The 15,329-nt window shown below is 40.4% G+C and overlaps 1 protein-coding gene and 2 non-coding genes across 3 annotated transcripts in view; 1 reads left to right on the top strand and 2 right to left on the bottom strand.

The window, feature by feature from the left end:
- Window positions 1-1,039: 1,039 nt before the first annotated feature.
- Window positions 1,040-15,329, bottom strand: part of LOC146453590 (uncharacterized) — an 18,873-nt gene continuing 4,583 nt past the window's right edge. Inside the window, exons 2-9 of the mRNA XM_085096443.1 lie at window positions 14,405-14,654; window positions 13,048-13,502; window positions 12,197-12,538; window positions 9,382-9,657; window positions 8,678-8,865; window positions 6,861-7,040; window positions 3,668-3,893; window positions 1,040-2,865 (exon numbers count right to left, since the gene is read on the bottom strand). Coding sequence (XP_084952569.1) covers window positions 2,702-2,865; window positions 3,668-3,893; window positions 6,861-7,040; window positions 8,678-8,865; window positions 9,382-9,657; window positions 12,197-12,538; window positions 13,048-13,502; window positions 14,405-14,654 — 2,081 coding nt within the window. The 3' untranslated portion in view covers window positions 1,040-2,701. The remainder of the gene's footprint in view (window positions 2,866-3,667; window positions 3,894-6,860; window positions 7,041-8,677; window positions 8,866-9,381; window positions 9,658-12,196; window positions 12,539-13,047; window positions 13,503-14,404; window positions 14,655-15,329) is intronic.
- Trnar-ucu (transfer RNA arginine (anticodon UCU)) lies at window positions 5,121-5,194 on the top strand. The gene has a single exon. It is a non-coding gene; the product is annotated as a tRNA-Arg (tRNA).
- Trnaw-cca (transfer RNA tryptophan (anticodon CCA)) lies at window positions 5,675-5,746 on the bottom strand. The gene has a single exon. It is a non-coding gene; the product is annotated as a tRNA-Trp (tRNA).

The following is a 15,329-nucleotide window of genomic DNA, read 5'->3' on the forward strand; positions in this document are numbered from 1 at the left end:
TAGCTGATGGCCGATTGATGGGTCACCTTCCAGGAACCAAGTGGACTTCTTCGCGATTTTGTTGTTGTTGTTGTGAGCTAGGGAGTGTTTATTGACTGATCTCTTTGTCTTTCAATCCTGCTTGTAAAATGTGAAAAAGACTTACACAACTATGGTTTTTAAAATGCTTTACCTGCCTCGCACAGAAGGGCTATACCCCCCGGGGGTGGGGGGGGGAATACTCCCATAAATTTGGGATAGGTGTGTGCCGCCCAGGTTCTTAAACCCTGATCCTATTAAGGATGAGACAAACAAAAATCGATACCCTGTTTGAGGCCCAAACCCGAACAATGACACCCTATTCAAGGGAAAAACAAAAACTAAGAATTTATTAATTTCGTTCCTGTAACATCGGAAGTTAAGCACCAACAGGAGCCCATGAGTTGGCATCAAGCATAGAATACTAGAGTAAGCCTAGTTTAGTAACATGCCATCATAACAATGGAACATCTTTCAGGATGTATCCTTGGGTACCCTATCTAAGGATCACACCGGGAACACAATGCCAACACGTGCAAAAATGATACCCTATTTAGGGATCGAGACTCTCGAAAACCAGGCAAAAACCCTACCCTATCGGGCGGCACATGTACCTATCTAGCCCATATATGAGAGTACCCCCCCCCCCCCCCCACACCCCGGGACTATACAAAAGAAAAAAAAACGCATAACGGTTCCTTAAAAGATAGCATGGCATATGGGTATCCATACATAGAGGCAAAAGCAAATAACAGAAATAAAAATTAACGTTCATTTCCGACACCGTCGCGTGCACGTTTGGCTTCAACATCACCATTCTCCTAACCTTTCTGTGAGACGTAGGCACGCGCGAGCCAACCAGACCAACCAGAAATGTATCCCACTTGTCAAATTACTCAGTAATATGTTGTCTATTGTATTCAAGATATCAAACAGCCTTTGTACCATATACCATGCCCTTTTTCGTGGTACACAAATCAAAAGACAGCATATATTTAAAGAAGGAACACTTTTATAGAAACCGATAACAGCTTTTATTAAATGAATTCGAATATAGTTTCAATTTACGGTTTTACAGACACTGGTGCAGAGAAGCTTTTGTTACAGCCAGTAAGGATTTAGCTACTGAGCAGAGTTATCACAGTAGCGCGCGAAAGGCCTCCATCGCCACATCATGTCCGAGCTTCATTCCAGAGGCTTGGGGCCGAATTGGATTGTACACCAAGAAACTGCTTTGCACTCCCACAGGGCTGCAGATTCATGTGCGCGCTTGCGTTGTCTCTCGACCAGCTATCTCCGAGGACAAAGAAAAGAAAATGCTCTTAGTCTGGGAAAGTCTCGACTGCAGTTGCGTTTTCCGCATAATTTGTAAGTTAGTCTTGATAACGGCGTCATAATAATGCCGAAACGTCGGCAATTTACTACAAGTGCTACAGTATTTCAGTATTGTACACAATACACAGTAATTAAAGACAGTTTACTCCATCAGTGAATAAATTGAAACGCTTCACTTGCATGATCGCTAGTTTTGAGTAATTAAATTCTAGCTTTGTGTATATATTGTCTGCTTACCCGGCGAAGTCCCAAATTTCCTTTGATGACATCTGACTTGGCCCCAGTCGTCTCTTAAGATATCGTACGGTCGAGAGGAGACTAGGACGGCAGCGAAACGAAGGGACGACGGGAAGAAGGAAGAGAGGAAGGGGAGACCTTTTTCCCCTTCTTCCTCCTTCCCATCTTCCCCCGCGAGCATCTCTCTCGCGATTCTCCACTCGACCATGAGAGAGGACTGAGGACGGATCAGTGATGACATGAGGGTTTTGTCACGAAAATGATATATTGATTGATTGAATAAATAATCGATTGATGGATCTCTAAATTCTTACAATTAACTGTCAAAGACATAAAAGAAAAATCAGTAAAGTGTACTGCTTATTTGAGCTTTGATTGCTTCTTACTGGTGACGTAATATATACAAAAGGGGACTAGGTCAAAATGTTTTAATCGTTCTCCTTAAAGTTGCTTGAAAAATGGGAATGACCTAATGATCTTTTACGTTGCGTCCCTAGTGAGAACAAGATATTCTTTAACATGCTTTAATATTAGAAAGTTATATTTTTACTTGATAGTTCACTCGGAAAGATTCGCGGAAATATTTTTATGTTATTCTCAACATCTTCGAAAGTTCACAAGTATTCGAGATAACACGCTTTACTCAAACCATTCAAATGATCTTCGCTCTACTGTAAAATTGATCTAAATTGCCCTAATTAATCTAACATCAAGTAGGTCGACGATTCTTCCTACAACTACGTTATTTCAGTAATAAAACAGCTAAATGAGGGTATGTAATTTTCAACTTCCACGAAGAAGGAAGATAAAAAACTTTGTGATTACAATTTACAAAAGACAGAAAACCTTGCCCAGGATTCTATCTTACAACGAGTTGAAACCGTTATTCACGTGTCAATCAAATCTACCGCAACCTCTCTTTGGAGCTCTCAGTGATTACTTCCGGTCCAGCACCGGAAGTCAATAGTCTAAATGTGACTTCTGGTTCACCCCTGATTAAAGCAGAATTTGGGGTGCACTTAAGGGAATTCGCGAGAGTGGAGTATTAAAAACTAATTTCACTAGATTAAAATTCGTTGCTTTCGATTCAAGGCATTGGAAATATCTCGCTCTAGACAATTCCTTCCTCAACGCCCGTTTCGTCGTCGTCACTAAGGTAACCAGCGTTGTAATTGACATTCATGTACGAAGGCTTAGCGTCTACTTCACTCTTAGGGGCGCCACCTGCTTGCTGGGAAATCTTCCTACCAGGTTGGTTTGCTGCGGGTTCCTCTTCTACCAAAGAATGAAAAAAATATTTATTCGTTTTGCAACCATTTTAGCCGAAGTCATCTTTTGTTTACGCCAACTATACAAACATAATGCTGTCACAGCTAGAGTTTGCTATGCCCCACAAGTTGCTACACGCCTCCACATCTGAGGAAAGATCGATCACTATGCCTGATGTGATCAGTGGTGCTTCATGCATCATATCCAAGCTTGCGCGCGATTCACGTCAAATTTATATCTGTCAAGTGTTAAGGACAAACCGCTGTATCTTTTTGTTTTATTTTGTTCTGTTTGTTCGCTTTTATTGTTTTGTTGTCTTTCATTGATTTGGATAAGGAAACATTTAAAAAAAGGGATAAAATAATAAGATAATTAAGCAAAATTCTAAAGAGCCGCTAAAATACAATGTGTATATATTTTTTCCAAATGACGTTTAATTATTTCTGCCGTTACTCCAAATTCTCTCTCTGGATTTAAATAACCCTCGCTAAGATCTTTTCCCGCGTAGTTGTTCAAGTCGCCCAAAAATACCTCTGAGATAGTAGCCACCGAGACAATCTCGTTCCCAGAGCCCTCGTTACTCTTGTCCAGCGGAACGGGAAACGAGAGAGTTACGAGGGCTCTGGGAACGAGATTGCCACCGAGACCACGCGAGATGCGCAGAAGGTATGCGCAGTAGCAAAAGGAGACACCGTCCACGAGGGGACCAAAACCAACCTAACATAAAGAGTGAAGAGGGAAAATAATATTGGAAAGGACTTTTGGAAAGTCTACGTCCTCAAACAGAATGGAAGACACTGTAACTTACTTTTTGGTACTTCCGGTGAGACGCCAATGTTCTGGTACAGCGGTTGCTTATCATGGACTGGTGACTCAGCTGAATCAAGTGAATCATGGTGTGACGTCGCCTCTTGTTTGAGCTGTGCTATGATTAGAGTGAAGTTTGGTCTCTGTGACGCATCTTTGTGCCAACAGCACTTCATCACTTGATACACGTGATCAGGACAATCGTCCGGCTGCCCGAGGTGCACTCCCTATGGCACAAAGATAGACGGGTGAGCATGTTCAATGTTAGCAAAAATGCTGTAATCTGGTCAGCCGAGGGCCCGGGGGTAGGAGGGGTCCTCTCATATCAAAGGGGCGGGGATGCTCGTCGTCTTGCTTAGGGGTGCAAATTTCGGATTGTAGTCTCACCTAGAGTGTTCTAGGAAAAACGCCATCATATTTAGCCGTGAAGGTCTCATTTAGGGTTGCACACGAAGAAATATGTTTTAAAATGGTCTCTTTGAGGGGTCCAAAAAAAAATTGGGCCACGCCCAGATAGGTCTCTTTAAGGGGTTGATTCAAAATTTCCAGAAACAAAAAACTCCAAACAAAAGCTAACCACAATAGGTAAAAACATGCAACTCTTGAATAGTGATTTAATCATAGTGATTTAGTCATTTAATTTTACGTTTTAAAAACATGCAATACAAATACAATGCTCTCCGGTAACTGCAGAATTTGGAACCACCGATCACATGGCACGAGTGAGCATACAAATCGCCTCCCACGAGGTTACGTTCGAGGAGACATTCGTACCAGAGTCGACAAGAGAAACACGAGACGAGTACAACACGCACACACACTAATTCGCGCGTTGCCGCGCGTGGAAGTCGGGAGTCGGGAGTCGGGAGAACTCAATTCAGCAAAATAGGTTTATCCTTTCAGATAGTGGAGATGGAGAATGACAAGGGAAAGAGGTCACAAGAGGTTTGGAATGAGCGTGACAAGCGGTATAGTGTTCTAGTGCAGTTCAACTGATCGAAGTATTTTAGTTTTTCAAGACCGGCGGCTGCAACTATTTTCAACGTGGCGGTTTTCGCGTTCCTTGCGCGGCATAAACAAAGGCAGCGAATCGAACACACGATCATCGAGAACGAGTGATGGGTTCTCGACGCTATAAACTTTTGTTTATAATGTTTTACGGACCAAAGTCGAGATAAGAAGATTCAGCTTTGCAAGGGTATTGAAAACTTTTTATAGAGAGATGAATCGAAGCTACCGACGGGCCCATTGCAACCGATTAAATTTGCCCTAATTTGACCAAGGAAAATTAAAATGAAAATCGGCTGGATTTTTAAAAATCTGTGTCAATGCTACAAATCTTTTGAATCAGTCCGATTTCGCAATTAAGGGAACAAACACTGTAGCGTCAAATTGCCCTACGCGATAGTGAGTTTCGAATATAGATTGCTTTTTCGCCAGTACTTCTTGTCTCAGCCCCTGTGGCGCAATGGATTAGCGTGTTGGACTTCTAATTCAAAGGTTGTGGGTTCGAGTCCCACCAGGGGTGTATTTTTTTTCTTTTTTCGAGTTGAAATATCACTCCCCATTTTTTTTAAAATGCCCTTTTCACGGACTTCTCGATTTTTGTAAAGGGTAAATTAAAATTGAAAGAGCAAAGGACATTCCAAATTCAAAATGTTCTGAACGAATTTTCCGGTGTAATTTTGAGACTATTTAAAAAATAATAATGTAAGGTATCATCAAGCTATAAATAAATGGTTTTTTAAAATATAAAAGCTTACGATCGCGAGTTATTGTAGCAGTAACATTAGATAAATAAATAAATCCGTTTTAACATTATAAAATAAATTATATTCTCCGTGTCAACTGGTTTCTTATTATTATTACTATTCCTTATTTTTATTTCTTTAAAGTTTTTATTTCTTAAATTGTAGTATTATTAAAAGCAGTCGATTGTGCATCTAAAGAAAAAAAATATAGAACGAAGAGAAAAAGAAAACGAAAAAAGAACAAAAAGGAGCTTCGCTGACCCCGACGTGACTTGAACACGCAGCCTTCTGATCTGGAGTCAGACGCGCTACCATTGCGCCACGGAGTCAACTCTGAAGCAAAGCTTCCTAAAACAATTATATATATCTATTGCATCAATTTGAGCTAGACATCACACAACATCGACTGATTGCATTCTAATTCGAAAACCTAGCAATCCATTAGTTAATTTCAAATTTGACTAGATTATTTTTAGGTCATGCAACTGATCAGTTAGTTCCTTAGGCTTTCATAATAAATGTTAACCTTCTTCGCCTGGTCTCCACTGCTTGTTTGTTTCGCGTTTCGTCAAACAATTACAGCACTTCCGCTTCTGTGCAAATATAGCGAAAGAAAAGTCTTTGCCTTGGGCAACCTCAAAGCTTTTATTTACCAATGAAGCTGAGATGACAGTTTTAAATCCAACCTACAATGTTTGCTATTTTCCAAACAACATCGTGTATTTTAAAAACTTATCCGGGCGGAATTTTGTCAAATTTGATACGCATCACGACGAGTGCTATCAATTGCTGTGATCGTCTATTACCGGTAAATCGAACGCTCGGTAATCGAACTCAATCGAAGTCAAGGATTGAGTTGGATTGAGTTGAACTGAGTTTGATTGTGTTCTTTGGTCGAACGTAATCGAACAACGAAATTTCTGTGCGTTCGATTGCCAGACCAATGAAACGCAAATCGAACTAGTCCGGATTGAGTTCGATTGAGTTCGGAAATTGAACTAAATCGAACAAAGTCCTTAGCCAGGTACGAGTTCGACCGTCAATAGTATTGCAACTGTAGCATGTAGAGCTAAGTGGATTTGATAAAACACACCAATCTCGGTTTGAATTGGGCGCGCTCTGAGCTCAGAACGAAGTCAGTCGATCTATATTTTTTTCTTTGGCTTCCTGAAGCAAACTTGGGGAGAGGGACAGAGGGTGAGTATACAGAAAACTGTTACCGATTAGAATTTCATAGTCTCGACCTCCTACGCAGCCGTTTTTAGGTTCGTCACGCAACGCTCGTCACGCAACGCGGGGAGTAGCGTTGCGTGACGAGCCTAAAAACGGTTGCGTAGGAGACTAAGAATTTCATTGATAGAAGATGTTTTCGCGCGAACGTTTTCTGGTTAGAAGGGGCATTCGTGGAAGAATTAAATAGATATACAACATCGTTAAACAAACCTTTTTGATAAATTCAACAACTTCCTCATTGGTGTATCCGTAATAAGGCTGTAGCGCCAAGGTGTAGATTTCCCAGAGAAGAATACCGAAAGAGTAAATATCCGATTCCACTGTGAATTTTCCCAGCAACAAAGCCTCCGGGGGCATCCACCGGATCGGCAATACAGCCTGTCCTTCCACCTATCAAATGAAACAGATGAAACATAAGCTTAAGCCCAGCTTGTCCTTGTAGCGTTCTTCGCACGTTTAGGCCTGAGGTTCACTTTCAGTGATGACGTCAGTCATTAACACTTCCTTACTCTCACCCCCAGACCCAGACTTCACGCGGACAACTGGGCTGGGTCCAGCGTTGAGTAACCAGTAGTATTTCTTTTCCCCCTGGATGAGATGATTGGTTATCGCAGGGTCATCCTCGGCAATTTCTTAGTTTTTTCCCTCATAGTTCACCAATTTTTTCATCCGATTATAGAGAGCTGGGTTCATGCGGCAACATGAACAACATGATTCCGTGCACGGTGAGGGTTAGAACCAGCGGCTCTCCGATTTTCCGAGCTAATATTCTACGCCCAAACCATTAACCAATGGGCCAGGGCGCCTCTGCAAAATCTGAGGATTTCCGCAAAAACCGAGGCAGGAAAGAACGCATAAATAATTGACTAGTTTAGAACCTGGTTAGACTTGCGTTGAGAGCCGGCATGAGTTACATGTAAATTAAAAAAGCCGATAAGAGGAAATGAAATTTTGCTGGATTCAAACGACAGTTACGTTTTGTAGCTAGCACCTTCATCGATTCTTTGAGTTATTCTAGCAGACAGCATGAGATTACCTCTGGATGTACAATAAGCGCGCCTACAGAGTAAATTAAGCTCAATAACCAGGAATTTTTCGCCTGTGCAAAGGTGAAAACATAATGAAAGAACATGCCTGTAGTTGTTTTACTTTCACCTTGATGCACTGACGTCCGAGAACCTTACTACAGATATTTAGTGGTATTTATAATTCCTATAACACACTGCGCCCTTGAGAGTTCAAGCTCCACCGAGGGTGTCTCTTTGGTCGTATTTGCTTTAAAAGAACCGAGAAAATGATACACTCAGCCCGGAGAGCAAGCCAGGAAGAGGTTTAATTATTTATAACTCCAGCCCGCATTAATTTCTTAAACGCGCGCGCTCTTTTGCTGCAAAGCTAGACAAACAGCCACGGAATGAAGGTGAAAGCCTAATTGCGGGTAAAATGCAACTTATAAAATTAAATTAAAAGTAACGCTGTTTGACGTTTCGATGTTTCAAACATCATTATCAAGAAAACGAACAGAGTTAGTTTTAATTTTTCTTATAAAATGCTTTAACAAGCAACTGACCATCCGAAAATGCAACTTGACCAGTTAATTCAATTTTCATATACACATTGAAACACATTTCGACTTTTTTTTCTTTTTTTTGTGTGTGTGTGTTACTCGTGAATTCTCTACCTCCACTAAATTCTATTTGTTCTGTCTTTGACTGTAATAACTGTCATAATATTAATTTTATCCTTAAACAGTTGTAAGTCTGGCCCGCCTAGATTAGCTCTCGCTACCTGCGGGCCAGTCTCTCTTTTTTGCTAAATTTTTGAATTGTTGAATAAACTTGATTAAACTTGATTGACACCATCGTCATTATCATCGTCATCGCTGTCGTCGTCGTCGTCATCATCATCATTATCATTTTTGACCCGGCATTATTCTTACTATTAAGCATATGTATTAAGACACAAATAACAACGTAGATTTCCATCAAGGCATCAAAAACTGACCACTCCCAGCCCCTTTCACTTACTTTGTAGTAGTCGGAAGCATAAATGTCCCTTGACATCCCGAAGTCGGAGATCTTAACAATCATGCCCGTACCCACAAGACAGTTTCGGGTGGCCACGTCTCTATGAACGAACCTGAGCATCTGGAGATGTTCCATGCCAGAGGCACATTGTAATGCAACTGACAACAGGTCATCTTGCGTCAGACTCACTGTGGGAAAAAAAGAATTTTTTTTTATTTGCCCTTGAAAGTTTTCCTTCGTGACCACAACACAGTCTTTTACACACAAGCAGGTTTTCGTTGACAAGCCTGCTTTTTCGAAAACTGGCATGGCACTTTTGTTTTTCAACAAGGAAACTCGTCATGGAAATTAAATCAACTGTGAGGCCGCGCTAAATAACTGTTAGCGGCATTCGTTTATTGTTACTATAGACACAAGACACCTGCCCAGGAACCACATTTTAAGACAAGACCTGGTTATAAATTAGCAAAAACATGGCTTCCAGCAGTTCCAGTTCTAGAACAATGTCAGCTGCCTCCTCGAATGAGTCGTCTGAAAAACCGAGTGAGGAAAATCAAGAAAAAAAGAACAGTTTTATGGAGCATAGTAGTGACGCTATTTGAGCATAATAGTGACATTTGTAGAGCAGAAAGAATTAGTATAACGTGGACAACCCAAATTGTTACACAGTCACTGGAACCTATAAATTCTTAGGAACATCAAACCTTTTTCTTTCTCATCTCCTTCAAAGAAAGGTCCAGCCCTCCTAAGATACTGATTTAGATCTCCTAACTCCATGAATTCGAAGATCATTCCATAAGGCTCCTCCTCTGTCGACACAGCCAGCAACTCGACAATGTTCTCATGGTGAAGGAGGGACATTAGTGCGACCTCCTTGAAGAAATCCTCTTTGGTTTCAGAAGAACTGCCTTCTTTAAGCGTTTTGACGGCAACCATTAGCTCGGCATCCTCTTTACCGTCAATTAGACCGTAAGCTCTTCCTATAAGACAAACGTGTAAGAGATGACGACTGCCGAATTCATTTCCAATTCGTGCATATAAGTAAGCTAAAACTAGTAACAATCAAAGATTAGGGAGTGCGTTCGATGATCTCGATTCCAGGCTGTCTCATTCCTTTGCCAAGTTGGTGATGATGTCATCAGCCCCTGCAAAATCTGCGGGGGATGCCAGATACGCGTCCCAAGGTTCATTCACGGCAATCAACGTTCTCCCATACAATCTCGACTCCAATCTGTATTAGGAGTGCGTTCTTTCTACGTCAAACGCAATGAAGTTACACTTTGGTATGCAAATTACCCTTTTCACTCCCGCGATAAAAAAGGAGTGACTGATGCTATTTGATTGCATTCACATTATGACCAAAATACTAATCAAAAGTAGTACTTTGCTGTCAGCGGTGCTGTTTATGCCAAACAAACTGTTTTAAACTTCAGAGTTAACGACGATTTAAAGGAAACTAAATTCGAGAATTAAAGCTATTTCAGTTCATGTCTGTTTCTGACGAAACAGGCTTCAACACAACCTAAAACTGTTGTGCTTTTTTGGTAATCGCTGCTAGTTTGCTGGGTATTGCCAGGACTTTTCAGGGACACTCAACTCTTAACGTTTATGAACATCTGTTCGGCGAGCTTAACTCCTCAGAAATTCAGATTTTGTCGTAAACGAAGTATAAAGTTTTCTTCGGCAGAATGACAGCTCAAAATTTTGTTGCACTAGAAAACTAATTACTTGGGCTTCCCACAGGGAGACCAAGTTGAAAATTGCCCTTCGTTTTTTTTTTTTTTTTTTTCCTCATTCAGTCACAAATCGCCGTCTGGGCCTTAAAACGCATGCGCAGGTAATCTTGTCGCTGCATGGGTTTGCAAGGGTCGGACACTTATTTAGTCGCCGATTTTCGCGTTTTCCGAAGGAAAACACAACTTTTCGAAGTGGTACATCGAAAGAAGAACTACTAAGGAATACTCAACAGTTTCGATAGCGGAAATCCGAGGAATAACGGCAAAGAAACTGTGCTTCGAGTACAAATTGTTGTTTTATCCAGGCGACGAGTTAGCGGACTTTCTACGAGATTTTTGAGTACTTCTGGGAATTCAACGAAAAATTACAGGTTTGATCGTGAATTTGTACTGAAATACTATTCTAATTGACCGATTCTTTATATTCTGAACAGTTTTTGCGAAAATTTGAAAAACGTGCCACGCACGGGTTGATAAATTCGCTTCGAAATGTACTGGTAGTTCTTCAAATCGCTTTCCCGTCTCTCGTTTGGCATTTAGAATTATAAGCGTTTCTTTCTTAGGCGTAATCAAAGACTTTTCTGAATAAATTTTTCCTTTAGGAAAGCAATCTGTCTGTTTTTCTTTCTAGTTTAATTGACAAAACGTGACAACTGCGTAATGTTGCGTAAAAAAACACATGCACTCGAGACGGATCAAATTTTGCCTATGTGACGCGGGACAAATTTCATCGATTAATGGGTTAAAGACACTGATTCCCGCGAAACATCAATTTCAATCAGAATTCCCTTTTTTCGAAAAACAAAAACTTTTGCGAGGGGGGGGGGGGGGGTGGGGGATGAAGCCAACACAAGATATCTCTGCCCGCTTTCCTAAATCCTGTTGGCCAGATAGATGCAAATTTAGACCAGGAATATACATTGCTTACAATATACTTGCTTGTACTATGCTTGAGCTGTTAAACAATCGACAAATGACAACTGAGATTTTATCACGTCAACTTTCTGGCGTTTACAGCTGGATATGCCAGGAAAGAAGCCCCCGAGAAGCCCAAGTTCACGCACATATCCGTCTTGTTCCTTTTGTTTTCGGAATGGAAAATACGTCGTTAAAATGCTAAATAAGGATAGGTAGAAATATCGTATAACCAACAACAGCTCGTAAATCAGAAAAATAAGATTCCCTTTCCTAAAAATTTTCTGCAACTTAAATTCTCAGCTAAACTCCGAACAGATTAAACTGTATAGTCTACACAAATATATCTTTAAAAAGCCACAATATCATCCGTGAGCTGAGAACACAAAAGACAACATTTTAAAGGGGCAGTGTCACCTGTTTTTTTGTGTCACTTTGAATGGCCAAAAATCATAGTTGAATTGATGGAAACGTTAAAATACTATTAATAATGGTTCAGTTTTGTTGACAATAATCCTACTGGTGCGCAGAGACTAGTATTAATTATATTCGACTGTGGATGGCTAGGGTGGAAATGGATTGTAGCTTGAAAAAAAATTAGCCCATGTTTTCAAGTTCTATCTGCGTACTGTAGAGAAGTCGTTAAAAACTAATTGTAGTTTGTTCCTCCTTGGAGAAACCCTTAATATTTTCTCTATTGTGCTCTAACAGCAATTCCATGCTACAACAAAGGCTTTTTGTGAAATATATGAGCAGATTTGACCAAAATACAGCAAAATTGACCGTGACAGAGCCCCTTAAAGTATTTTAGTTAAATGTTAGCTCTCGCTAGGTGCACGTAACTTTTCGGTTTAAGTGAAAGACATACCCAAGAAAACCAAACCAAAGTTCCCGGATCCAAGGTCCCGTATGTACTCTATGCTGCTGAGTGGAATTTGTCGCATGTCATCAGGATTAAACATGGTCAGGATTTTGCTTTCGTCCAGGGCGCGGATGGACTCGGCTTTGATCCTATCTCTCATGGAAACCGCGGTAAAAGTGACGCCTGCGAAACCTCGGCTGATTTTCCGCTCCTGCTTTTTCTTGCGCTTCTTGTAGACGAAACAGATAACGGCAACGATAAGAAGAAGCAACAAAAACCCGGCTACCGCTCCAGCGATGAGAGCTGCTTTTGATGATGCGGGCGGAGGCGTAGGAGAAGGGGTGAACTCTGCGTGACAAAAATAATCAAATTTGTTATAATACGAGCAAGTTTAAAATCCAGAGCCATCTGACAATTTGGAATAGAATTGAAAGAACAAAACGAGACCGAGGATGGTTATTGTTTAAAACCAAGTTCTGGTTTATTACAACGAGAAAAAAATCGTACAATATTTCGGCTTCATTACAGTGTCATAGTAATTAATTATGTAATTTTACTTCATTATTTAGTGAAGGAATCAGTCAATTAATTAATTATAGTCAACTTTTTGCATTTTTGTTTCTAAAACGCGCTAGAATAGATCACGAGTTGTTCTCGTATCAAGAATTGAGTTGATTTCTTTCCTCTCGTACGTTGTTCTAGAATTATTTTGTAGAAGGTCTCATTTCACCATTTTTAACCAAAGAGGTCAAAAACCCCATGACACTTCCCCCTAAAAGGCTACTTAACCCTTATAAAGACACAGAGGGAGATTACTTGGCTTAACGTGAATGGATATCCAAGAGTATCGCACTTACTGAACAGTCCCCAATGGATACATGTACTATTTTCAGCCTCGTACTGATCAGAAAAGCGGAGTTTAGTGCAGTTGGGAACTCCCACATGAGCGAACTCCAGGCCCAACGCTTTGAGGATGTATTTAGCGGCTCCCATCATTTCCCTCATGGCAGAATCGCAGTCCGTGAAGATAGCTTCACAGTCTTCTCTGCAGTAGTGGTAACGCTCGTTTCTGTCATTGCAGGGCGGCAAGACGTACTCGCAGAGAATGACTTTCAAAAGTCGTTTACATCTCTGTTGGTCGCCATCGACCCTATCAATTGCCTTCATAAACTCAATGATAACTTTCTCTGTTCCATTCATGCCGAATCGGACGTCAACAAACCTCGGAGAGAATCGATATTCCAACATGGTGACGTTTAGCCACTCATCGCAAACTTCGCCTTTGTATATCTCGCAAGTGCCTTGCGGGGAACTGAAAATAGATTAAAACGGATATTTTGGCTTTGCTCCTGTAACTGTGAGTCACGCAGTCCCCTACAAATAAGTTGTTTGGGCTCGTCACGCATTCCTTCCCTACGAACGCAGCTAGGCAGGTAGGATTGCGTGACCAGCCCAGACAGGGTCTGCAAGTCCTCATGGTCATAATTTGTCTTTTTCAAAATTTAAATTAAAACTGGTGTTTGTGGTATACCGTAAAATTCAGACTATAAGCACTGCGCTTATTTTCGGAAGACCTTATTATTGGAGGGAATTTTACTTTTCAAAGTAGGCTGAGCTTAATTTTGAATGTAACAACAGCTTGAAAAATTAAGCTAATGGCCTTTCATCAACGTAAGGCTTTTAGCAGCCCGGATTTGGAAGCTTTATTCGTTTATTTTAGTACTCGTTTATTCAATCAATCACTCATCCATTTATTATTATCCATCCTCACTTAGTCATTCTGTCGGTCTAATTAATTAATTAGGTAATTCAAATAATCTTAAAAAAACAACGCTGATTTCACGGTCTGAGAAATATATTTCGTTCGTTCGTTACGTTTATTCATTCCTTCCTTCTTTCAATCAATCAATCAACCATCCAACCAATCATAATTAATTAATTAATTCAGATAATCTTATAAAGAGCAAGGCTGATTTCACGGTCATAGAAATATATTTCGTTCGTTCTTTCGTTTCTTCATTCATTCATTCCCTTCCTTCCTCTTTCAATTAATCAATCAATCAATCAATCAATCAATCAGAAAATCAATTAATCACTCAATAGATCATTTATCCATTTGCTGACTAGTATATTTATTTTTGGTGGACAAGACATGGGAGAGGGGGTTGGAGAAGCTGGCTATTTCGAAAGCACTTTATATATTTATATACTCACCTTGGTGTGGTCGCCATAGATGAGGTGCTAGGCTTCACACTTGCGGCCTTTGTAGTTACAATGGCAGGACTGCTGGTTGTCTTTGTAGAATTGTTGGTCTCATTCTTTGCTACTTCATAACACTGCGTCGAATTTGCACCAAAGGATGAGTTCCAACAGCATCCCCAGCCCAAGCACTGGTCTTTTGTTGAGTTGTAAGAACCACAGGACACCACGTTCTCATTAGTCTCAGAACAGTTGTTGTGTGACGCTTTGAAAAGGAAAACAAAGTGTTCGTATATTAAACAGGGAAGATATTTCCCTAAGGACCTTGAGTACTGTCGACTTAGCTGGAAAAATTAAAATTTATCTCGAAGTTAACCTTAAAATGGTGCCACCAAAAAGCTGCCTATCCAGAATTTTTTTATTCTCACCGCCAAAACCACATTCATTGTTGATCTTTATTTAGGGCGCAATTTTTTCGGAAATTTTGATTACTCTTATCCCAGTTCAAAAATAACAGAGTTTACGGAATACAAGCTTCCAAACGAACGTAATTCCACGCATTTCCATCAATCTTAAAGCGTTCTCAAAAGGATGCTAATTCCTCTTTTTCCGAGTTCATTCAGTTATAAGTGTACTGTATACATATAAAGTAGTGAATAGTATGGCGCCTGTTTATCTTCAGGAACTTTTAGACTTTGATATCCCTGGCCATAACCTTAGATCAGAAAATATGCAACTTCTGAAGACACAATCGTACAATTTAAAATCGTACGGGTTCAGGGCATTTTCTATATGTGCCCCCAGCTTTGGAATTCCCTTCCACTGGAGCAAGGAATATGTGATTCCGTATGTAGCTTTAAGAAAGGCCTGAAGACTTTCCTTTTTAGAAAGGCTTATTGTTGAGATTAATTAGGAAAAAGCTTTTAAACACTGGGAATTG

Source organism: Pavona decussata, unplaced genomic scaffold (assembly GCF_977016875.1).
Source record: "Pavona decussata unplaced genomic scaffold, jaPavDecu1.1 SCAFFOLD_329, whole genome shotgun sequence".
Lineage (NCBI taxonomy): Eukaryota > Metazoa > Cnidaria > Anthozoa > Scleractinia > Agariciidae > Pavona > Pavona decussata.